The sequence below is a fragment of the Homarus americanus genome, unplaced genomic scaffold, assembly GCF_018991925.1.
Source record: "Homarus americanus isolate GMGI-L3 unplaced genomic scaffold, GMGI_Hamer_2.0 scaffold39675, whole genome shotgun sequence".
In the NCBI taxonomy this organism is placed as follows: Eukaryota; Metazoa; Arthropoda; class Malacostraca; order Decapoda; family Nephropidae; genus Homarus; species Homarus americanus.
In genome coordinates, this window is record NW_024736071.1 from 19075163 (window position 1) to 19101845 (window position 26683).

The 26683-nt window shown below is 37.4% G+C and overlaps 1 protein-coding gene across 1 annotated transcript in view; it reads right to left on the reverse strand.

Annotated features, from left to right (window-relative positions):
- LOC121871729 (WD repeat-containing protein 19-like) overlaps positions 1 to 26683 on the reverse strand; it is a 98211-nt gene that overhangs the window by 25551 nt on the left and 45977 nt on the right. Inside the window, exons 12-18 of the mRNA XM_042374141.1 lie at positions 21077 to 21226; positions 15170 to 15317; positions 10956 to 11029; positions 7391 to 7521; positions 5022 to 5119; positions 4775 to 4905; positions 2553 to 2704 (exon numbers count right to left, since the gene is read on the reverse strand). Coding sequence (XP_042230075.1) covers positions 2553 to 2704; positions 4775 to 4905; positions 5022 to 5119; positions 7391 to 7521; positions 10956 to 11029; positions 15170 to 15317; positions 21077 to 21226 — 884 coding nt within the window. The remainder of the gene's footprint in view (positions 1 to 2552; positions 2705 to 4774; positions 4906 to 5021; positions 5120 to 7390; positions 7522 to 10955; positions 11030 to 15169; positions 15318 to 21076; positions 21227 to 26683) is intronic.

Consider the following 26683-nt stretch of genomic DNA (forward strand, 5'->3'; position numbering starts at 1 on the left):
ACTTACAAACCCTTCAATGGCTCACAATTCATTAAACTAACAATCACGTCTTCAGTGAAGCTTTTATCTGCAGCTGCCCTTCTAATTTCTATTTGATTTGTGCTCAGTCTGTTAATTTGACCCATCCCATAAAACTAAGTTTCAATTAATAAAGTGTCAAATGTAGAGAATGATTAATTCAGTTTGATTTTCTCTTTAACCTAATTTTTTTTTAATGTAGGGTAGTCTAAGACAAGAAGAAAGACACACATTTTGCCTTAAAAAACTAGGCCCCAGATCTGGCTTACTATACCAACATCACCCATCAGCAGCATGTCCTTCCTACAAAAATTACTAGATTCCATTCACTTCTCCTGAACCACAAATCTTGATACATGTGGTATTCAGACTCATGAATCCAAAGCATTTATGGACAGAACAATGCATCAGTCTACTACACGAGTCTGAATCTCGAGGTTTGTGATTCAGGAGAGAGGCGAATGAACTTCGGTAGTTGACTGTACACTGTTGCTTCCCATTTCTCCATCCACCTCAGTTTTGGTACATAGTTTACCCAGGGCCCAGGAGAGAAATCTTGCTTCTATGCAACTGCGGTGAGATGTTCTATGTTTTGCTCCTCAGACAACATTCTCATTAATTAACTTTCAATTCATTTTTCCACCCATCAACATATAGGCTAACAACCCTCTTTTTTCCCATTTTCTCAAGCCCAAGTATATTTATTCACATTTTCTTTCTGAAACATATATTCTGTACTGTCACCCCTCTCTATGCACACACAAACACACACACACACACACACATACAGTTACCATTCTCTTTCCATTTTCATCCATTCCTAGCATTCCATATCTCCCCATAAGCCTCACAATTTCCCTATCACCAACTGTTGACTTTAAATCCCCCATTAATCACTATCTATAACACAGAAGCTTTAAGTACTGTACTGTACTGCACAATTATACAACTTTTCCCTCATATTCTCTCTCTCTTCCTCACTCTGCTTATTCCTTGAATCATGTGTACACTCTCCCTCTCTCTCCTTTTAATGTGATCTATAATATTCTGGAACTGACCCCTTATATCTGATCGCACAGCTCTACATTTCAACTTCCATAACACTGCCACACCTGCTTTTACTCCTAGTCTCTCAAATACTAACTTTATTCCCTTCTCTCACCCTTAACTGATTTCTACTTTGCCTTAAGTTTTGTTTCACACTAAATAAAGACATCCAGGTTCCAGTTACTCATCACATGTTCAACTCCTCTTTCTTTATCACTTTAAATACAGTGATCCTCGGTTAACGAACGCCTCGATTAACGAATTACCTTCCATAAGAATCTTCAACTCGATTAACGAAAAAAATTTCGGTTAACGAAATCCTTACGAAATCATGTCAACATGTTTTCGCCTGCTCACCAGCTGGAGTATTAGTCCACCACTACAGTAATCGGTTTTAGGGCTTAAATTTGTTACCATTTGAGTAAATATCAAGAAGGTTGTACTATTCAATAATTTTCCAAGTCTTATATTAAATTTTTTAGTAATTTTAACAATTATTTAACATAATTGAAGTACAGGGAACTAGTTTTTAGCGCGCCAAACAGCCACTTGACTCACCCAGAATGGCGTCAGTTTGTGTCTCTGCTCAGTGGAGGTAGCATCTTGCTTGAGACTCTCTTGAACATAAACTATTTTTACATTTTTACAGTACAATTATTGGTCATTCTGAAATTTATTTTACATATTGACACTATATAATGCAGTGCAGTGTTGATTTAAAGAAAATAATCTTGAATAACACCAAGTGAACTTAAAATTTTCTGGGTGAAATGGTAGCATGAAGCATGGGGTGACTTCTCATCCACCCCCACTGCCTTCTCTTCTCCTTTCTCCTCCACCCCCACTTCTAATTCCCATCATCATCATCAACCAGGAGCCTTCTGCATGCACACCTCAAAGTAAGTGTACTTTACTGCATTTATTTTTAGTTTGTATATAATTTTCGGTGAGCTGGAACCAATTACCCAAAATCCCATTGAAGCAATGGTTTCGGTTAACGAAATTTTCGGTTAACGAACGACCTTCTGGAACGAATTGTGTTCGTTAACCGAGGGACCACTGTACATGTATACACAATCATCCTACTGTACTGTTATTTTTTTTTTAATAATTCAAGCAAGTAGGGAAATTAAATGCAATTTAATTAAAATGAACACAGCAAGGATCCATTAAAAGCTAATTCAGTTCAGAAAAAGGCCACTAAGTTATTAATGTTAAATGTGAATGAGCTAAGATTAATACCCATACCAACTTGAATGTTTGAACAATCACAGTATTTAAAGATATCTATAATCAATATAGTATTTACTATCCAGTAATTTCAAGCATCATTATTAATGTACCACCAGAATAAAACACCTTTCCCTGTGTCAGGATCAGGTAATTCAAAACAAAAATACCATTAAAAAAATAATAAATCCAGAGTACCCTGTATTTTCCTTTCCAAAACTACTGTACAGGTATGCTAATAAAAAGTGGTAACATACGTGAATTCCAGCTGCTGGGCATATTCCCTTGATATATAGGGAATCTGGTCAGGTGCCAGCTTCTTAGCAAGGTGGAGTGCTTGGTCCCAATGTAACAAGTCTCGCCGCATCTCTAAAGCAGCAACAGGTACACTAGACCTCAAATACAAATCCTGACAATAAAGGAAGTAATATTTTTGCAGTGTGATGTTTTGAAAGTAACAAACTTTTCAAAACTATACAGGGGGTCCCCGACTCTCAAACGTCCGACTTACGAGTGCCCATCAATACAAAAGGGGTTATATTAAACTTGAAATTTACAGTACAGCATGCCCTTAAAATTCTCTGGGGTTTGGGGTCTCAAAACGGCCGCAAATATCATTTGCTGACAAGAGGGCGAGGGTGTTACATTTTTACTAGTGTGTAAAGAAATGTGTTTGCCCTTAAGACAATTATTTATTTTACCTGTACTATACCTGTGTGTGTGTGTGTGTGTGTAGTGCCCCCCCCCCCCACACACACACACAGACACACACAAAACACATACAAATAAATAATAATGGGTAAATACCTCTGACAAATAATCAGAAACAAGACAACAAAATGTATTGAAATGTAGAAAAAGTGCGAGTCTACCCTCAAGTCAACTCCACACTTTGTTATTAAAGTTGGGTTGCCATACGGCAATTTTTTCCTCGTAAAAATTACTCTCTAGAACGAATGGCATCTGAGTGCCAGCTGGGTTGATACGTAGATCAAACTTACAAAATTTCTTTCATAGCCATCTAGCAAACCCAACATGAAAGATATCAGTAATTTTGGTGTAACACTATACTTTTTCCACAATATTTATGTAGGATGGTGTGTGTATGTAACTGAATAAAAATAAATGAAGAGGGTTACCTATTATATCTACCCGAAAATACGAGTTGAAAAACAACCATAACACCTCACAGCTTGGCCCAGTCGCCTGGTGGTTACAATGTTGAGCTAACCTAGCTACAATGCCATGATTAATCACTATTAAACACTATTCTATCAGTAAACACTAATAATAACAGTAAATCCAGTGAAATATGGCAGGGAATGAGGAAAGTTACAACTGCAAATGATGCGCCTTGCTACCAGTCACTCACTCCCCTTACTTACTCCCATTGCCAGGCATACGTATGGGAGAAATACATGACCTTCTTTTCTCTCTTCACTTGTTTGGGCACCTTCCTGTGGCTGGATGAAGATAGTTGACAGAGTTTGGGAGCCATCACAAACACAAGCAGCACAGTTGTTAAGAAAGCAGAGTAGCACACGCACGAAATGGACAAGAGTTTAACCCGAACTGTCATTGAGGCAAAGTGAGCGCACCTGGCCCAGCCACCTGGGACAAGAGAGACACCTTGTGGGATGCCATAAAACTAAGTCCTTATATACATCTAAAATCATTTAATTTAAGAGAAAAGAAGAAATAAAATGACAAAATACAGTATAATGGAAGTAAAAAATAAGTCATCAGGTAAATAAAATACTGTAAATTTAAAGTTTAACCTCGTTCATATTGGCGGGTGTTCGTACGTTTGGGACCCCATGTATAAAGTAATCAACCTGAATAAAAATACTGTACAGGTCCACCACCAATTTTCCGGCACTGTTGGTTCCAAAGCCTTGCCGAATTATCTGTTTTGCCAGACTAACCGAGGTCAGGTAATAATAATTCAACAATACACCTCTGACCCACTAATTATGCACCTCCAGTAGCAACTATACAAAGAAAAGGTGGCATTACTCCTATCACATTTTCAGTCTGAGACAAGTCCTGTGTGACCCTCACATTGTCATAATTTCATGCTAATGCCTTTTAAGTAGTTGACTGATTTATCATTTTGTCTTAGAATAACACTGATATCACTGAAGGATCAAAATAAAGAAGCATAGAGTTCAACAGAGATGTTTTCTTCTTCCTGTTACTAATCACAACACTCATCATCATGTCAAATGTGAGATGAGATAAATTTATGTGTACTGTAGTTGGGTGGGCCAAGTACAATATTCTAAAATACAAAACTTTATATTATCTCCCACTTTGCAATACCAAGATGGTATATTTAAACTTAGTTTAGGATCATGCTATAACAAGGGTAGAAACTGTCCCTAAGCAAGAGGGACACAATCCCTTAACAAGAAGGATTAACTTATTCTGAGACAATACATGGCAACAAAGGATAATATATTCAAGATGTATACAATACCTGAGCCAAATTGAAATCACCGAGATACATCGCCAAGTGTCCACCAAGCAGCAACGGATCTTCAAGATCTACTAAGTTTTGTAATGACCACACCATTCCTACGTCTCCAAGTTGGCGGTAAACACGCATACCTGTGCATCCATGTTTGCAGAATCAGTAAAGCAAAGAATACAATATACTCTCTATGTCATGCTAAGATAATGATATAAAACAATGCTGTACAATATGTGAGCCAATTCTTACTAACCAAGTTCCAAGTTCAAACACCATAAACATGCTTTTCCTAAGACTTCCCAATCCTGTTTGTTGTTTAGCACTTGGCAGATGGCACTGGCATCTTTAAATCTGTTAAATATAAAACACATTTTTTATTATGCAAATAAAGTATATCAGGCAATAACTTTCTAAATTCAGGATGGCATAAGAATCAGAAAGCAGCAAGTGAGTAGGAAAAATAAATGCAGTACCATATACTGTATACTCATTGCAATTAGTTGTTCTTATACGATGCTGTGCAACGTCAATAATCTGGCATTTAAAGCCAGAGAAATACTGTACCTATAATCCAAGCTTGGTTTCAAAAAATTAATTTTTTTAATAAATCATTTACATCTTTCTACTAAATCTAAGGCTGTGCACATTTCTAGGACTTGATTCTATGTTATATGACACTGCCACAGCCCACACCAGCACTTCATTATGTTTACTTGGTATGAATTCACGGTGATCAAATCCCTAGACTTTTCTTTGTAATTTCTGTTTCTTGTTGTCACGATGTTCAGCAAGTATTCAAGGTTTAGTAATGACTGTATTAAGTGAAGAGAAAGCAAATTATACTGACCATTATGCAGAATTTTAAATATTATACAATAATTTTCATATGCTCATTTTTAGACATAAGCAGTACTGTACTGTATAAACAAATATGTTAAACTAGACACAACCAATAGCCTCAACAGGCCACTCCAGCTTTTCCATCAGCCCAATCATAGTCTTGTCTTAGACCTGTCTAATTAAGAAATAAAATATGTGTTGATGTTAAACTTCAAATATTAACATTAAAATCTACCATATTTACAGATGATACTGTTCAAATATTAAATTATTAAATTTCAGTAAATGTATAAGGGAAATTGGTTTGTTTGCTATGGTATCACATTTAATTCTAGGTATTCACTGTATTCATCATGCAACATATTTACAGTAATTAAGTATAGTGTACTCTAATATTAGTCTGAAGAGATAGACTAAAACTGTTTAAGCTGACTTGTAGGAATACATGTATTATTGTGATGCAAGGAACTGCTGCATCATGTACAATGATGAGGTCTGCCTATGTAAGGGTCCTTCTAAGCTCCCCCCTTTCTGGACAACAACTCTGTGTACCTACTGGCCATATGACAATGCACACGCAAACATACATGGTGAAAATGAATAACAAAATTGAACAAGAGCCCATTTCATATCACACTCTAAAAGGTCTGCTCAACATATGGCCAGCAAGTGTTCATGATTTTAAAGGTTTCATTCATATATAAATCCCTCCAGAAGTTAACAATGAAGGCTTTGAAGAAATTACAGAAGCTGATGTGGTTGATTTGTTACAATCTCACAGACAAGGCCTCATGAATAAGGAGTTACTGAAGCTGGGGCAATAAAAATAGCAGGATAGGAAAAAGAGATTGTGGAGGCTTCAGCTATCATCAAAGTGCTTGTTTGAAGCATTTTCCTGGATTGAGAATGGTCCACATAACATGCATTAAATGAAACAATCCTCTGCTACAAGGAACTTTACAAGAAGACTAGTCATTCAAAACAACTAACTTTGGTTGAAATGTTTGGTAAGGCAACCAAGAAGAAGACAAAGGAAGAAGAAGAAGGATGGGGGAAAAGAACAAGCTAAGGGAGATGAACCTCTTCTTCCTGCCTGTCCCTCCCAGTGCAGGAGTGCTGGAGAATGATGGGGTTTCTCATTATCTAAAACAGATTAATTAGGTATTAGTTGAATCTTCCTTCAGTTACTTTGGTGAAGGTTGATAGTAATTTTTATCTTTACTTGCCTTCACGAGTGGAACATGGTTCTCGCTGGACATAATCATAAACTGTTTCTTCGAGCTGTGGAATTCCAAAGTAGAGTACAGTATTAACTTCTCAAGGAGGAATGTTGATATTACCAGTTATGTTCTCAAAGAATTGTTCGACCTATTAGTAGCTAGAATCAACTTTTACTTTGTGGAGTCTATCTTTCAAGCCATGGAACTTTTGTGGAATCTCCTCCTGAGTTCCTTTTTCTGGCAGAACACTTACCAGTCAGTGAATCCGGATTCTTGCAGATCCATGGAGACCCGAACCAGAGTTATGGCATGGTGGTTGATCACTAATTAGACACTAGTTCTAAGCAGACTTCCAGCCTTCTCTTCCCCACTCCTTTGGGGGGGGGCTCTCTGAACAAGTCCTCCTCATTAGTCATTAGAGGAAGACTGTGCAGGGAGGTGGGGGAGGAAGAGATCTGTCAGGCAATAATTAATAAAGAAATTCTGGCATACTTTAGAGGCCCTGCAAAAGAGCTCAAAAGCTCCAAGTAGGTTGCTCCTAGAACAGTCCATTGTTGCTTACCTTCTGAGAGCAATGTTTTTTTTAAGTGCTTTTCGTAGTTGCTCATGCGAGTAGTCATGAATGTTGGCTTCCATTTCATGGGAAGATAGAACTAGTGGGGCAGTTCTTCCAGAGGCTGTCTGGAGGGTGACCTACAAAGAAGCATTGCATAGTAACTGACACGAAGTAATATCTATCTTCCCATTCACCAAAAATTGAAGGTTGAAATATGGCATCTATTTCATCACTGGAGGAAAAAACAATTGCCTATCACACCTCCAATGGAGTAGCCCCAAAGCCAATCTTCCACACAATCAGGACAAGCCCACTGGTGGAGGAGGCATGCTACTCTGGAGTGCTCCAGTGAAGGTATGACAGGTCACAGTAACTCCTCTCTTAAAAAGGTAGATGCATTCCTAAAAAGTACTGTGTTAAGATAATGTCATTTCCCCATAAGAAATAAAAAAAAGGGAGATGTGTATTTGAGAAGTGAGAAGGATTAAACAAAATTTTACAGGTAACTGTTTATCTTTTAGTTCATACAAAAAGGGAAGTGGGCAACAAGATCTACATAAGACAGCAAGCAACCGCTAAAAATCTTCAGTAAGTTATCTTCATAAGAACTCTGGTAAACACCAAGCCAAAATCAGCACCTCCAATAAAATAGTAATTGTTTACACAGCAAACCAACACAGCACCTTGATAGTACAATCTATAAACGGTATGATAGTAGAACCTGGCTTATGATCTGCCATTTGCATCAGCTGTTGTAAACAAACTGCCAGTAGCGCCACCAACACCAGCGGCCAGCTGCGAGACTATGGGTCGTTTACACTGTCGGCAGCACAGCAGCACAGTCTAGACTTAAACTGTCATCCGCTGCAGCACTGTTGTTTGAAGAGTTTGCAAACGCAACAATTTTCAGCTTGAAACTTGCGTAATATTTCATCCTTTTTGCTGAGGGAGCCATGGGGATAAGATATTTTCAACTGTTGTCAGGTAGGTGTGTGGGTAATGAGTGGATGCCAGCAAGAGCATAAAGCCACAATAGTTTAGTAAATTGCCATGTAGGCTTGTTCAGTGTATCCCCCAAACACTGAACAAGCCTACATGTAATACCAGTAATTCCAGAGGGGTTAACATCTGTGCTTCAACCACTTGATGTAAGCCTAAATAAGCCATTTAAAGACAATATTCGTTCTGAGTGGAATAAATGGATGACTGAGGGAGAATTCATTCACGAAGGGGGGTAATATGCGTGCTCCACCACTGGATGTGTTGTGCGAATTTGTAATAAAGTCTTGGGAAGCCGTTCGTGCAGAAACAGTCGTAAAACAGTTAAAAAAATGTGGGATATCAAATTCAATGGATGGGGAAGAAGATGATTTGTGTGGCGAGACAGTGACGAGGAGGAGGATGACAGCAAATATAATGAAGACGAAGTCGGAAGTTCCAGTGATTCGGACCCATATGCAGACCTCTTTGTGTTAGACGATGAACAGCCAGCAGACTTTGAAGGATTTTAAAATATGATCATACATGCTTTTATTGTCAATAAAATATGACTTTGAAGTAAAATTAATCTTGAAGTTAAAATTTTAACTTTTTATCTTATTAGAGTTAAGGTTTTAATTACGGTGTCATTGTGTGTATATTCAATAAACTGCCATTATGTATCATAAAACTGTCATTACCCCTGTAGTGTATGTGAACTCACAATCTATAGCGCTATCATAAAATTGCGCAGATGGCACCCATATTGTAGTACCGGGTAGTTGTCTGGCTGGCCGCCTGGGTTTAGTGGCGTTCTAATCGATTGTTTACTGTCCATCAGCTGTTGAGAATGGTGTGTGGTGTTGTGTTCGTTTAATTATACTGGAATTTACGATTTTATTATAATCTCTATGTTAAATAAGTTTACCAAATATGAATTTCAGTAGGAAATATTAGCAGCAGGCCACAGGAGTTACGCTAAATGATACACAGCGAGTGTTAGGCAGGTTGTTCCACTTGTTTACACTAGGTGGTACAGCTTCACATTTTATACTCTGAGTATAAGTCGACTCTTGGTTTTGGAGAGATTTTATTAAGCTTAAAATGTTGACTTATACGCTGCAATTTACGGTATACAGCTCCTTCCAGACTTACGATGGGGTTAGGGACCCAAATCCAGGTCGTAAGTTGAAATGGTCGGAAGTCAACAATGCTTAAATAATACATAGAAAATCTAAAATGGGTGTCTCTTTTTCTTCTCAGCACCACAAAACTCTCACTTTTAAGCTTGCCAGCCATTTTAAAGTGAATTACAAACGAAAATTTTCTCTGTGTACTGACGTTGGGACTCAAAAATACGTAATTTGACAAAATTTTGGTACGACTGAGGTAGGTCGTAAGTGCGAGTGGTCGTAAGTCAAGTAGGTCGTGAGTCGGGGAGGAGCTGTATACATTTAGAGACGTTTTCCTTTCAGTGAATTTGAATTTTTATGAGGCTTTATCTAAAGAAGGAATGTTAAATTTATCTACTGTATTTAACATTTTATTCTTTCTATTCAAACTCTGGAATACTAAACACATCAGCATTCCCACACTCAAAATATGGGTCATTGTCATGTCACTGCTTCATGTAGCAATCCTGTGATCAAATGAAAAATATACATGCATTTTATTTTTTGCTTAGTTAACCACAATTAATACAGTACAAAACTGTATACAGGTGCTCCTCTACTTACGAACGAGTTACGTTCTTGAGGCTTGTTTGTAAGTCCAACTTTACTCTTGTAGACACCAAACATATTGTAAAAATTGAAAAGATTATAGATATTTAGTACAGCTATACCCTTTAATGCAGCCTTAAAACCTGGCTCATTCTTCTCCACTTAGGTAATGTTTGTTCTATCTGGAATTTTCTTTAAAATAATCCAGTCCCATCCACATTAAACACCTGTTCTGACAGGTAACCCCCCTCAGTGATGATGTTTGTATCTCTGAAAGTTTGTAGTTGAACGTTCTTAAGTAGAGGAGCACCTGTATTGCTTAAAAGTTTAACTGTCTTTATAAACTGATCATATTCAGTATGGGAAGCCCTGAGATGCTTGCATCAGCACCACAGCATCTTTCCATGATGTAAAAAATTATTATGAAAAATGTGAAGATTTTTTTTACTGTACAGTAACTTAAAATTCTTTCATACATACCCGGTAAATAAAAACGAGACAAATCTTTTTTTTTTTTTGCTGGGGTGGGGGGAATCCGAATATTTCATATACAGGATCTTTTCAGATTGGGATTGCCTGGACTTTATTATACTCCAGTGGTCTTACAATCCTTGCATAAACAGTTTCATCTACTGCATCTTTATCTTTTTTATATGGCATGATAACTCAGTCTATATTAGTGAAAATTACTATATCATACACAATAGGAAAAAGTATATTCATACTTAGGCTGGGAACTGACAGTTTACTGCTTGTAAAGAAGCCACAAAACAAAAAAAATTAATGGTCACAAGCACTGAGTATTGAAATGTATACATTTAATTCCTTGAATAACCATGCCACAATAGCATATTGGTAATACAATGTTGTACCTCTCCATTGTAGAGCAGAAGTGGCACCTGACTAGGTGGAATCTTAGTTGTACCTATAAGTTCCACATGGTGACCTGTGAAAGAGATGATAAAGTATAATATATAGACCAGAAATGGGAAACAAAGCAATAGGTACATTGAAAAATGTATAGAGAGTGAGCTGTGTCAGAGGAAGAAAAGATGAAGAATGTACTGTACAGGTACTGTATAGGGAAATCTTGAAGCTGATACTATTACATGGGTGTGAAATGGGAACTCTGGGTGCAAACGGAAGAAGCAAATCATAAATTACAGAAATTATAAGTATGAGAGAAGTGTGTATGGTGAACTGAATACAAAGAATCATTACACTGTACCCTCATTAATTTGGAACGTTATAATTCAGATTTTGGCTTAATTTGTATATTTTTTCTTTTTTTAAATTAATTAAACGATTTGAATTCAGAATGAATCTGAAATAACTGGGCGGTTCTGAAAAGTTCATTACATTATTATAATAGGAATATATTATGAAATACAGGTATCCCCTTATTGAAGATGAGATAAGGTTCCTGAAACACCCAACGCAATGTGAAATATCATATATCTGGATCAATATAACATGGGGTTCAATGGGAAACGTTCCCAGCCAGTCCAATACCCACACGTAACAAAGAAAAAATCCAACATGACTAATATACATAAAACAATTAAACAACACAACCAATGCTCACGTCAGAGTAAAAAAAAAACAGAATGAAAGAACTTGTCACAAAACCTAAACACAATGATAGTGGCTGCCACTGTTCACATGTTGACAGCAAGAGACAAAGGACTTTACAGTCACAAAAAAACATAACAAAAATCACTTCACAGTCACCAAAACAGAGTACTGTACAATGTGAAAAGTAGTGATGTCCTCTCACTGTTGAGTGTAAAAAAAAAAAAAAAAAAAGATAAGTAACAGCACCGATACTAACTGATTATTGTTGAATTACATGATCTCGGCCTTGTGGCATCACCAGAGAACATAGCTTACTACTGTAGTGCACCAGGTAGTAAGTAGTAGGCTGCTACCAAACAGGGAGGTGCTACCGCCTGGGAAGACATTGGAAGCATAATGTGTTGTTTAATGGTAAACCCTACTGCCATATGGCATCACGAAAATTGTGACCAAGTCCCAGGTTGCTGATCTGACTTTCTGCCTCATTTACATACAATTGCAGGGTCTCAATTGTTTCTCTTTCTTTGACAACACAACATACTGTACATATATCGTTTCTCACTATTAATCTTTTTTAATTTTTTTATAATGTATAGTATAGTATAGTACAGGTTGTACCTCTCTAGTCCGGCATTCTGTGGTCTGGAAACTCCCGTGGTCCGGAACGATTTTAGTTTGTCCAATAGGTAGATAGGCATTTTTTTTTTTTTTTTTACTTATCTGAATTATTATTATTATTACAGGAGTATTAAATTTTTGCCCCTCAGGCCCCAATGTGGGTCAGTGACCTATGCCCGGGTGGGCTAATCCCCTTAAAAAAAAAAAAAGCCGCGGGAAATTAAGGTTTGTTTACATCCGGCAGTTCGGCTGCTCTCTCTCTCTCTCTCTGCTTGTCTATACAGAGTACAACATTTAACCCTTCAATATATATGAGCAGTAAATAAGTGTTGCTTTCATATTCTTATGTAGAGTAATGACGATATATTTTCACATGTGCGCACTTACATACGAGCAGTCTCACTTTTTTTTTTACCATTAATGGTTAGCTACTTATATTGTTCCATTTATTAACATTAAATAACATTACAGGTACTTCAAGCAACCATATTCATTTTTTACATTAATTTTACTACAGCTAAACTCAGGGTCTTATTTTCTTCAGTTTTATATGTAGAACCAATCAGTCACTGGTTTCGTAAGCTTTAACATAAACAATGCCGGCAGCCGTCTCGTCTCCTCTAATATTCCACGTATTATTAATAAATTGTATTGTTAATTTTGCACACACGTACATTAATTCAATAAAAACAAATTCAGAAACATTAATTAAAATATATATGAACAGTAAATAAGTGTTGCTTTCATATTCTTATGTAAAGTAATGACGATATGTTTTCACGTGTGCGCATGCGCACTTACATATGCGATCTCTCTTTTTCTTTACCATTATCGTTAGCTACTTCTATTGTTCCATTTATTAACATTAAATAACATTACTTAAAACAACCATATTAATTTTACTACAGCTACAACCAAGGTCTTATTTTCTTCAGTTTTATATGTAGAACCAGTCAGTCACTGGTTTTGTAATCAACGAAAACAATGCTATGTCATTTCCTCGTGTGTTTTAATATTCTACGTATTATTAATGAATTGTATTGCTCATTTTGCACACATAAACATTAATTCAATAAAAAAGACATTCAGTAATAAACAATAATGAATCTTTTGTACATAAGAGAAATGACGCTGTTTGCACGATTATGCACGTCGTCTGCACGTTGGCGGGCCGTTCAAACCCGTCGAAATTCAAGTTGCCGCCGTCAAAATTTTTACTTATTTATTTTTTTGTGTGTCCCAATGAAATATGTTAAGAATTAAAAACTCGTGAAATTTGAGAAGCTACTATACGACATTTAACCCTTCAATATGTCTTCAAAGAGACCATGACGCAGAGAAAGTGGTGCTAGTGCTTCCAGGCATAAGCACAAGTCACTATCTATCCAGGAAAAGGGTGAATTTCCATGGTCCGGCACCGGTCAGGTCCCGAGGTTGCCGGACTAGAGAGGTACAACCTGTATAGTATAGTATAGTATAGTATAGTATAGTATAGTATAGTATAGCATAGTATAGTGTATAGTATAGTGTATATCAGGTGCCTCAAAGAGAGCTCAGGTTCTCAACTGGCTCAGCCATGTTAATATTGTTATTATTATCCACTCTGTATCTGTATTTTTCTGGCTAAATAAACTGTTACAATTCAATTCAATACAATTCAATTATTATTGTTATTATTATTTATTTTTCAATTTTGTATTTATTATAAATTTTAATTACCCGGTACTCTGAACTAATTATTATTAGTGTAATCATTATTACGTTTTCGCGTCCCCAGGCCCCGCTGTGGGTCAGTGACCTGTGCTCGGGTGGGTTAATCCCTGTATAAAAAAAAAAAAAAAAAGGTCACTTGGCGGCACTCATATTGACAACAATAAACAAGAGCACCGCCAAGTGGACACCTGGTGCACCATCTCTCAAGCACCACTGTTGTCACTGCTTGAGAGGGTTGGTGCTTACCACAAGATCTCTCTTGAGCATATAGTAAATAATATTGTAGCATATTTATCAGAACTTAATAATGATTATTGCAGTGTATAATGCATCTCGTATACCTTGGTTTATACACTGATCAATTGTCTAAGCGCAAAAGTAGCCAAATTGAGCCATCCTGTATCAATTAATTTTAAAATAGAAATTGTAAATTAAAATGCTATAAGACAATGGCTTAATAGTGTTGTTAATGTGTGTGTGCTGTGTAAGTACCTCGTCATCTCACCTAGTCACCTCACCCCTCGCATGGTCAGCTCTCCTCTCAGTGTTGCATTTATTTATTACTGTACTATTTTCTTTATTATTACTATATGTACATTGAGAAAATATTTAAGTTTACACAGTCATTATAAATACAGTATATTATTTTATGTGGCAGCCAAGGCATGGCGCAAAAACTGAACATAAAACAAACGAATAATCGAACACAAAAATTCGGAAAGTGATGAATAATGTCAAAATATTCTGAACTCATTTAATTTGCATCTTTCAGTACAATAATTCAAGTGCCCCAGAGCCCCCTTTTTGTTAATTTATCAAGGGTATAGTGTACTTTTGCGATAATGTTTTATTAACCCAGTATATTTTCTTAATTTCCAAGTCAAATTAGAGCAATAAAATGATATTTCCACTACTTTTATGGTCAGCCACAAATTATGAATACATTTGAACACAAAATTTAAAAAAATAAGTAATAGAGGTACAGGTACCTGCAAATTTAAGAGCAAGAATTTGAATTTCATGAATTATTGTGACTCCTTTGACTTTAGTGTTGAGGGTTCACCCAAGATTGAAACTCGTAGATTTGATGCACAATACACACAGGTCTCTTTGGCTGACACCATGTTATAAAAACTTTTTCAATGTAAAACAGTAGGATGGTACCAACAAATGAATTTACCCTTAATGTGCTCTTGGTGAAAGATATAAGTGTAGAGTTGTTTCTCATCAAACAGCACTAACACGTGGCGATCACTCGGGGAATTCTCCCACAAGCAGCCTCGGCATGACCCTGGAAACTCAGGAATCTCTAAGATGTCATCATTCACCTGAAAATAATAGAATTGAGTACAGTACAGTATACTTTCAATTTAACGCAATCCGATATAACGAACTCTTGATTTAGCGGAAGGAATTTTTCTGTTATTTTTACTCGATTTAGTGAACTAGTTAGCTAAATCGAGATTAATTCTGTTAATACACTCACACCTACGGAGACAGTTCAGACACATGATATAAACAGTCTCATTCAAGATTATTCAAACACTGCTGGAGACAGCTGGCAACTCAAGACCGTTTGTTTACTATAGTACGTAGTATAAATTGTGAATGAATGTAAAAGCCCAACCAATAATTAAGCAACGGGGAACTAAGTAACCAATCACTTTTACATTTACAGTATTCATAATTTTTACTACATACTATAGTAAACAAACTGCCTTTTGTTGCCAGCTGTCTCCAGCAGTGTTTGAAAAATCTCGAACGAGACTGTACATAGAAACATTATGAACATTATTCATGACTACCTTAAACTTGGGGGTTCGGTATCTGTTTTCAATTTTTCTATAATTTCCAAACTTTTTTCCAACTGATAGCTGCACTCTTTTGAGTTTCTTCCCCACACCACTTCCTTTCTGAGACTTCTAAGAGACTTTTGGCATGATGTCTAAACATAGTAGTTAGTTGACCGATATGTAGGCGGAGAGGTAGCAGTGAACAACACACATGGTGGCACACATGCATGAAGCGGGCCATTTGGTGAGGAATTTAAAGGAATCACGCTCCATTTAGCAAACTACAGTCGACCCTCGTTAAAACGGACTAATAGGGGGGGAAGGGTGTCCGTTTTAGCCGATTGTCCGAATTAACCGATTTAGGGGTTAATATTGCATTATACAACTATGTGTATGTTCATTTGAGTGCCCCTGTCATGATCGTGATAATGGCTAACCTGAAATCCTTAAGGATTCATATTACGCTCAAACGTCCACAAAACCTTCTGAGTCCCCCAGTGGAAACGTCCCCCGTTTTCTCTGTTTCCCCATCTTTGTTTGTAGGGAACTTTGAATATAATCCACGGATTTCATAGCAGACGCTGTATGTTGAGACCTGTTGCCATCCAACCCTTTGTAATCAATTTAATTTTGCTTTTGATAGCTGAGTCAGAGCATTGTTAGTGAAGATAATAGTAGGGAATGAAACTGAGTTTATAGTCTCAGTTTCAACGTCAGAGTGTACAGTAAATTAATTCATCGGAATAGAAGTAGGTGGACTCCCTGGCCTATTTTGAGTGAGGGCGCCGCGGGCATTTCTACCGTTAGTGAGTGCCCGTCCCTTCATCCATACAGGTATGCCATTCCACTCTGTGTTGTAATTCGCCCTTCTTTAAGTGATTTGACCCAATTAATAGTTGATTGTGTAAGTGTTACAGTAACGTAGTTGATATGCTCTGAGTGAAGTCATATTTACGTCTTTAACGTCCCCTGAAACGTGATGTTGTTTTCACCGTTAGTGAGTGCCCGTCCCTTCATCCATACAGGTCCCTAACGCAGCCTAGGCCGTGTCTGTAGCGTGGATGTTGTATCCACTATGTCTGGGGAGATGTCCGAGGTCCAGTAGGATCCGTTACCTTCGTGAGACCCGGCCGTCAAACACTTCAGACTACCTATGGCCCCCATAGCTGGCTCGTCTGGCCCTAACGCTCGGCCTGCGTGGTGACCCCGGATCACCAAGCCACACACCACTACCAGCCCCCATCATTGGTGGATGAGTGTCTAACTCCCTAGGGCTATTTGTGTGGTGGGATTAATCCACTGGGATCTCCAGAGTTCGTCGGAAAGTACTCCATGGTGGCTGGACCCCATGGCTGTTGCTTGAGTATCACTCCTGATGACTGAAGGTGGTAGTGGCAGTTGCCCTGGTCTTTATGGTGCTAAGTGACTATAAGAGTTGTGTGTTATTGAGTATGTCCACCCAGTAGGGTTGGAAGTGTTATTGAGTATGTCCACCCAGTAGTGGTGTGAGTATGTTGAGCCTGAGGGCCTAGTACTAGATTTCGTCTGTTGGTACAAATAAATTCTTTCTCCTAATTTCATATTAATGTTTAAATAAATTTTGTATTTGTATATTGTGTCTATTATTTACCTACAGTATTTACCGTTATTTCTTCCCTATTGCTTGATACTATCATTACATCTACCCACGAGCCTCCTCTCGTCACGCTACCAATGGTAATAAGTATGAGAGTAAACGGAATTGTTACTGGCACACAGAGGCCCTCATACCCCGTCATAGGAGTCCGTTTTCTCTCACTTCAGCACTCCTGAGTCGTCCGTTTTCTCTTAATCTTAGAGTGCACCAGAGACTGTTATATCTTAGTAGTGACACAGAATTTGATATTGCAACTGGGGTTGCAATTGTTGAGGCAACTTAGGTATGTCTGATTACAGTTGGAATATTCAAGATCCATTGTGAGTGATGTTTAAAGCTTCAACTGTCTTTATGGTTGGTAAAACTTGTCAAGTCTGTCAGTCTGAATGGCATGTGTGAGGCCTTGTGTTTGTACAACCGCTAAATATATAAATATATAATGTTATGGTAATTATCAGAAACACATAGGCATAACGAGGTTTATTACAAAGTGATGAAAAGGATACTGTACAGTGGCTAGTCCACAAAACATGTAGCCATGTCTCTTTATTTGAGTGCCCCGTCATAGGAGTCCGTTTTCTCTCACTTCAGGACGCCTGAGTCGTCCATTTTCTCTTAATCTTAGAGTGCACCAGGGACCTTGTTATTTCTTAGTAGTGACACAGAATTTGAAATTGCAACTGGGACAATCCCAGAACCAGAAATTTGATATGGACAATTCAGATTTCGTCCGATTTATCCGAAATCCGGATTAAAGGTGTCCGAATTAACGAGGGTCGACTGTAGTTCGCTAAATCGTGTGAAAATAACAGAAAATTTATTTAGAGGAAATTATGATTTAACGGAAAGGGGTGGCTCGAATTAGTTTGTTAAACAGAGAAAATACTGTACATTAATTCATAATCCAAGTGCAGTACAGTAGTACACTAAAAATTTACATACTTTCTTCAAATTACAATATTGGTCACATTCCTTGCAAAGTAGCCCATACAAATTATTCTTTAAAATTGCAATCAACGCACTAAACATAGGAAGAGTAATTGAAAAGATGTTCATACAATAAACCCTCATAATTTCAAATTAAACAAAAAAATCCACATTTTGGAGTCATCAAATTTTTATGGTTTGGGGAAAATTTCCAAAATCTTGAATATTTCTAAAAAAAAAAAAATTGTGGCTCTTGTGGTGACCTGTACACATGATCTAGGGTCCCTGCTCACCTGTGTATCTTTTTGCCCATGTATTTAGTTCTTTGCATACACTTGGACCAATGGACGTCAACAGAAGGAGAAGGAAGTTGAAGAAAGAATGCTTAAAACAGCTTTACAAGCATCCTTGAGGAAAGGGCCCTAACAAAGGTAACTCTAAGACAACTGGTCAGTGCACCCTTATAAGATGCTAAAGTATTAAAAGTAAGACTTCATCATCACTCTTAATATTTCATGGCCATTTGAGTGGACTAGCCTGAATTACCTGAGGGCAGCTGTTGGGTAAAACCGGAGCAGGATCCCCCCCCCCACTTAAACCCATGGCTCTAGCCGAAAAAATTAAGCGGAGATCAGGTGATGGGCACAGCTCTGGTGACCCATTCGCCTTCAGGCATGTTGAAGAAAAGCTTTATAGTTGGATGCCCTTTCTAATGTCAACCCAGAGTGTAACAACAGCTAGCAAAGCAGGGTCACAACTACCTGAAACTCTAAATAAAGATTCCTTTCACCAATCATACTGAACCAAATTTGGTATGACTATCCAAATATACTCTTGGAAGTGATGCAACATTGACATTAAACTTATCTGGTAAGTACAGTAATAAATACATGCCTCAAATACAGAAAAGAACCTGTCTGCCATCAGTTGTGAAAAAAAATAGCTCCTTCCACACTCAAACCATCATCTTAGTGATGCCACACAGTTCAGCCAGGCAGTCAACTAGCTGACTGAGATGTATGTGTGCATGCCGTGACATCACATCAGGGGAGGGACATGGGTGAGTCGGCGAAGCAGTACAGTTCACCACCTCCACACACACCTATTCTCTTAATTTTTATTTTGTAGTTTTATATTTTCGTTATTTCTAAGCCATATTAGAGTACGAACTGTAATTTTTACTCTTTGCTCTGTATTTAAATGACTTTACCAGTTTTACCAGTGATATAAGTTACATGTTTATTGACATTCATTACTCAGGTTTGAATATTGAATTTATTAAGCTGTCAAAATGATTGCAATAATTTTCTTTAAATTTCAGAACAATTATTGTTATATTTTTGGGGAGTTGAAAAGTATTTTTTTATTATTATTATTATTATTATTATTATTATTATTATTATTATTATTATTATTATATAAACACAGATGAGGGATAAACACAGTAATTGGGTAACAGTCAGAAAAATGCATGGATCTGAGGAAAACGGACGTGTGAAACACAAATTTGCAGGGTCAGGGCATACTCTTTATACTATAGGTAAACACTTTACAGTACGAAACAGTCATATCAGTGAAAACAGTTATCGACAACCAGTCTTATATCTGACTTTCCGGAAACGGTCCAGATAAGCAGAGTTATGTCCGGATCCCCATAGATTCACTTTTATTAACTTTCGCATTTTCCGGGCTGGGGTCTGCCCCAATTAGTCTGATTTATCGAGGTTCTACTGTATTCTGTTATGGTACTCCCCTTCTCCTTTGTTTATCACTGTACCCGTCACCGTTTTCAAATTAGAATACAAGATATATATTTCTCCCATATGTATTTCGATCATACGCCTGGCAACAGGAGGAGAGTTACAACTGCAGACGACACTCTAACTAGCGGTCACTCACTTGCTCCCGTTGCCAGGAGTACAAAAGAAATACATATTGGAGAAATACACATCTTGTACAGTATTCTAATTTGAAAACGGTGATGGGCACAGTGATAAACAAATTATTTAAACTTTGCATTTACCTATGATAACATAATGAGAAACTTTGTATCATTAAAGAACTATAGTGAATGAAATAATATTCCCGAAAACAACAACTGATAACTCGGGCACCTATGTCCCATGTGTTGACACCTTGGGTCCTTGAAATTTTGGCTCAAGGTGAACATGTCATCTGAGGACAAATTTTGTCCTACTTATTTTATTTTTAATAACTATTTTTTATTTATTTTTTTAATAATTTTCTCCAGCTTAAGCGATATCTGCCTTAGTGGGGTCTGACTTAATGAGGTTTTACTGTACAGTATATGTTAAAAGATATCAATTTAAACTTTTTTGAGCGTCACTTTCAATGAAATGGTCCCGATTAGACCCTATTCCTATTAATTTTTCTGGGATTTAATTCCCCTTTATCCGTGGAATCACTATCCGAGTCTTTTTACTGGTGCCCATTAAGCTCGAATAACGAGGACCCCCTGTATATTAATTTAGGAGGCATCTGCAGTAACATATAATGGAAGAGCCTGCAGGCATCAAGGACAGTAAGAATAGAAATATCATTTAATTTCTACTGCAACTACTGAACTCATCTATGAAAAAAACTCTTAGAACACTGAACAAAAATAATTACTTAAAGCTTCAATGAACTCCTTTGATGACCTATGCACAAATTTTGAAAAAATCCTTATAATATTGCACAGTCTACTTACAAAAATTAAATATAAACTCACTGGGTTGTACATGTAACCTTCGCCTTTCGAATCAACAAGGACCAGACGGCGACCTGATGGCTCAGCATAGATATTACTGACACTAGTTGTATGGCGGTAATCACTTACTGTCTGCCAATCTTCAATAAAGAAGAAGTAAAGCCCTCCAGTCTGCAATATAATAATCTTATAAACATTTGCCACTTTAAACCAACCAACAATACAAATATTTTGGTGCCAAAGTATACATCAGTATAAAATAGAATATTAATGACTGTGAGAGTCAAGCTCTGACAGTAACTGGTTGGAATCTAATGACTCTCATTTAGAGCATTCAGATTATAAATATAGTTATAGGACCACTTATCCAGCATCCTGGTATCCAAAATGCTCCAAAAACCTTCTATATTCTGGAAACAAATATATTTAAAATGAGAGACAAGTAATTCCCATGCAGGGACATTTCTAACCATTCCCTACCTGTGAGCTGTATGCTATGTAATGGTTATTTTTTTTAACTTGTAATTTTGGGTAGATATACAGTATGGATTTTTTTTTTAGTTACACACACACTCAGTCTTATATACAGCAAGTGCAAAAAAAAAAAAATAATAAAAATAATAATAATAATAATAATAATAATAATAATAATAATAATAATAATAATAATAATAATGATAATAATAAAAGAAATACAAGTACGGAGTATACCCCATAAATTGACATCCCAGTAACCACCGCTTCGCATAACCAACGATTAGATATTGGGGAAAGACCCCCACAAGTTTTGTTGATGCCATGTTGATCCGGCAATTGAGGGAGGAGCACCAGAGCTGCTCTGAATTTGGCGGGTGGTGGTTAGATGTGAATTCTTGCCACAAGAGGACTCTGTGCACTGCCTCCGACTCATTCCCACCTTCCTGCACTTGTTTACATCTACCCCGTTGTCTCCGACTGCGTGTTTTTTCGTTATTTCCAACTTTGTGTGTTAGGCAATCATGCCTAAATGACACAGTGATAGTTTCTCTTATGCTGCTCCTAAGAGGGCACATAAGTCTGTGAGTCTTACTGTCAGGCATGATGTGATAAGACATAATAAGAGTGGTGATAGACCAGCAAAGATTGGTAGAGAATTGAACTTGCTACCCTCAACCATCTGTACCATCCTCAACACAGGTAAAAAACAGTGTCAATTTATGCTTACATTCCTTATTTAATGCTTACCGGGTACTTGGAAAATCGTTCCCAAAGACGGAATTTTCCAGAAAATTCCAACTGTGGGAATGATTTTCCAAGGGGCACATTTTCTGGAAAATTTTGAGAAAATTCCAGGATGAGGGATTTTTTCCAGCTTTGAGAGATGAAATAGTGCATCATTTTGGAACTTCCGAGAACATTTTTCCATTACCCGGAAAATTTCGGGATGAGGGATTTTTTCCGGCTTTTAGAGATAAAATAATGCATCATTCTGGAACTTCCGAGAAAATTTTTCCGTTACCTCGAAAATTTCGGGGATGAGGGATTTTTTACAGATTTGAGAAAATCGTCTTGTTACCCAGAAATCTTTCATTTCCAGAAGTGCTCTGCACCAATTGTTCCGGCGAACAGAGATATATCAGGAGTAGATGGGAAATTTTGAGGGTAGCCGATCCCTAACCTCCCGAAATTGTTATATTCTTATGGGATTAATTGCTTCGATAACTGTTGATTAACTAACTAACAACTTTTCACAGTCCGCATATGCATTGGTTATCGGGGTATACTTGTACAAGTAAGCTCCCCATTAGCCGGAATCTCAAGTCCCCAGAACTCTTTAATAGCCAGAATGAATTTTGAGCCTTCCAGGAAAACTCTCTCTATTCTGAGCATGGGAACGAGTTTCCGAGGATGAAAGCATGCGCAATTTCTGGAACAATTTCAAGAAAATCTCTCCGTTACAGCCACAAGAACAAATTTTCAGGCAGTTCTGAGAGTTCAACTTTTTTTCATCACTAGGGAGGATCAAGGCATTTTCACTATTTTGGGGGCACACTGGCCCCAAAGGTTAGAGTCTATTGCTATGGAAAGAACACGTGTAAGCCATTCACACAAACCATAATACCACGCCACATAAGAGGGATACGCGGGAACATAGACTAAGTAAGGCAGGAAGCTTTGGAAGCTGGCAACCTGTGCAATGATTCTACAGCGCTACCAATGCCACTTAACAGAGCTGCCAGCTCATGTTGTTGGTGAATTCAGTTACATGACTAACTGCGTTAATCCTAAATTACACGCATGTAAATTAATAAAAAGAGTATAAATGGAAGGTGCACATTATTTCAAAAACATGTAAAATATATTTGCATAAAATACAATGTGGCTGTAAATGTACTGTGTATACAAACAGGTGTTGACTGTTATATGATGGATCTATATACGATCGATCAGTTTTACTATGTTAAAAAATTAACACCACTTACTGCTATGCAATAGCTAAGATCAGATTTACGATGGTCGCTAACTGAATGCTTTTCCTGCAATGACACTGCTATGAAAAAATGATGTGCAATATCTTGTAATATTCCGAGATATGAAGACATTCTCAGAATGGCATAATACTTGCAACCCACACGGGATATGTGAATGGCTCTGCCCCACCCCGGTGACTGCCTGGCTTATTTGCTAAGCTGTCACATCGCCCAGAGGATGGATTGCATGTAGAAGCTATTCTTTGTACATGGAATAATATATATTGTATAGTAGTGATATCCCCATTATCCTGAACAATTGGTGCAGAGCAATTCCGGAGATGAGAGATTTCCAGCTAAACAGACAACTTTCTCAAACCCGGAAAAATTCCTTATCCCCGGAATCTTTCCCGATTACTGGAAAAAGTTTCCAGGTGTCTAAACTAGACATTTAACAGACACATTAACCCACTTCCCCAAAACGTTTCTGGATGCTGGAAATGTTTTGCTTGAGTCTAAACTACTGGAGTCCATATATGTAGTTCTAATTAGGTTAGAAACTCCATTTCTTTACTACAGAATAATAATCCAGAATAGTTTATCTAAAAGTTTGATTAAATAAATAGTTAAAAATTAAAAATCTATATGACATGGGCATGAATGAAGCTGTGTGTTACAACAAAGAATGGTATTTTCCACTCCCATGGAGCTGTGGAGGAATAGTGGGTCTCATGTAAGTGACCTGACCTAACCTGACCTGATGCAATGTCAGGTAGAGGTAGGATGGATTAGTGGTCTCATATTACTGACCTTCTGATGGAATGTCAGGTCACCCTTTCTTGAGTGGGGGCTTAGCGGGTCTCATGACCTGTCTTGAATAAACTCAAAACCAAAATATTTTTAAGGAGATTGTGATGAGCATAAGTATAAATGAGCAAAGTTGTATCCCTTCAACATTACGTTACATAACATTTTAAAATATGGAGTGAGAAAGTAGAAAGGTGTGGGTGATTAGAGAGATGGAGTGGAAAGGAGTGTTGCCAAGCACTCCTCAACAGCTGATATTTAACTTGCTACTATGCAGTCATACACAGCAACTTAGTCATACAATAAGACCCTCACTCCTCATGCTTGCTGCCTTAATTCCTGTGTGTGTGTGTGTGGTGATGGTGTGGGTGATGAGGGGTGAGGGTGATGTTGGAGTGTAATAATAATAATAATAATAATAAATAATAATTAACGGTTTATTGAAAAAATTCTGCAGCCCGAAGGCTGAAAATATACATTGGACATAAATGACTTATTACATACATTGGTGGTTTAACAAAACCCTTCATTAGAGAAAGGTAAAGGAACATACAGTGAACATACAGATTAATGTAGGTGTTGAACAGCAAACTCGTAGTGTAGTAAACTCCCTCCTAGATGGTGTTAGGAGGAACTCACGTGCTGTAGTAGTTCCCTCAGATGGTGTTATGAGGGACCTGGCGTGGTGTAGTAATTCCCTCACAGATGGTGTTATGAGGGGCCTCACGTGGTGTAGTAATTCCCTCACAGATGGTGTTATGAGGGACCTCACGTGGTGTAGTAATTACCTCACAGATGGTGTTATGTGTGTGTGTGTGTGTGTGTGTGTGTGTGTGTGTGTGTGTGTGTGTGATGTAGGGGTGTATGTGTGTAATTTGTGGGTAGTGTAGCACAGTATGGGTGATGTGGGGTGAGAGTGAAGGAGCCGAACCTTTTTGGGGGGTAAAGGTCAAGGGGTGTGAGGTCAGTTCCCCCTCTTCCTCCTCAAGTGTGGCTAATTGTGATAGGGAGATGAATTTGATACCATAATGATCCCTAATAAATTCTCTAAGAGGCATTTCCAATAAGATATCCTTTAATGAAATATTTCAATATAATATAATGATGGGAATTCCATTATTTTAAATAAAATAAATTAAGAAATTTTAATACTGGGGTCAATAAAATACGTTCTATTTTTGTTAGAATCACCAATTTTTATCAAAATAATCCTCTAATACTTCATCTAAAAATTTGGTTAAATAGATATATTTTAAAAAACAAAAGCTCTAAATGATATGGACGTGAATAGAGCCATGTTACAGCAAAGAGTGTGCTATTTTCCAAGAGTAAACAATGCAGCTCGTAGGAGCTGTAGTTGTTTACTCAAACACCACTGTACAAGTACAATATTGTTCATACTGTAAACATATACTGTACTCACCAGCAGACACTGTTCACTCAGCTGATTGTAATGCTTTAATGTAATCTCGTCTTAACACTTGCGAAGGAGGTTAGGTAGGAGATTAGTGGGTCATGTTATTGACCTGACCTGATGCAATATCAGGTCACCCATTCTTGGGGTGGGGGATTGGTGGGTCTCATGACCAGAAGATGTCTTGAATAAAGACAAAAGGTAAGGTGCTTCAGTGTTTCCCACTTACTGAATGTACAATATACTGTAGTATACATAACTGTAATCACTTTTTATGTTCTTAATGCTGCTTTAACACTGTATTCTTGGCTGATTTTGTTCTGGTACAATAATATACAGCACTGCACAACACAAATTGTACACAAAAACAGCAGCTAGCGAGGGAACAACCTTCTACAGTGGCACCAGAATATGAACTAAGCGATCTAAGCAGCTGGGCCACCCACGCATCTGGCATGTGGGGATGGGTTGGAGCATGATGCAATCTTTTGAAATGCCCTGAAAATTTATTCCCAGACCCAGAAATAAAAATGTGTTAAGATTTTAAAGAATTTTTCGTGAGATTTTCAGAAAATGCACCTGATTTTCAACCTCGGAATTTGTTCCAAAATCCAGAATTCTGAGAATTTTCCAGAAAAATTCCGAGCATATTACAATTCCGACTATTGGAGTTCTGGTTTTGAGGGATTCCAGCTAACGGAGATATTACCAGTAAATGTGAGGAATAAATAATAACAATAATAATAATAAGTAAAAGAAAAAAATATATATATATTGCATTGCCATTTGGCAACTGTTACTACACACAGGACACGAGACAGAGAATAGCTTTGAAACCCTATTCCATCCCCCCCTATCTGTGTGATCCTGCGCACGTCGGAATGTTTATTTTCTTTAAGTTTTTTTACCTTATAATATAGTTTTTGGGCACATTCTGTATGAAAGATTGAGTGTGCA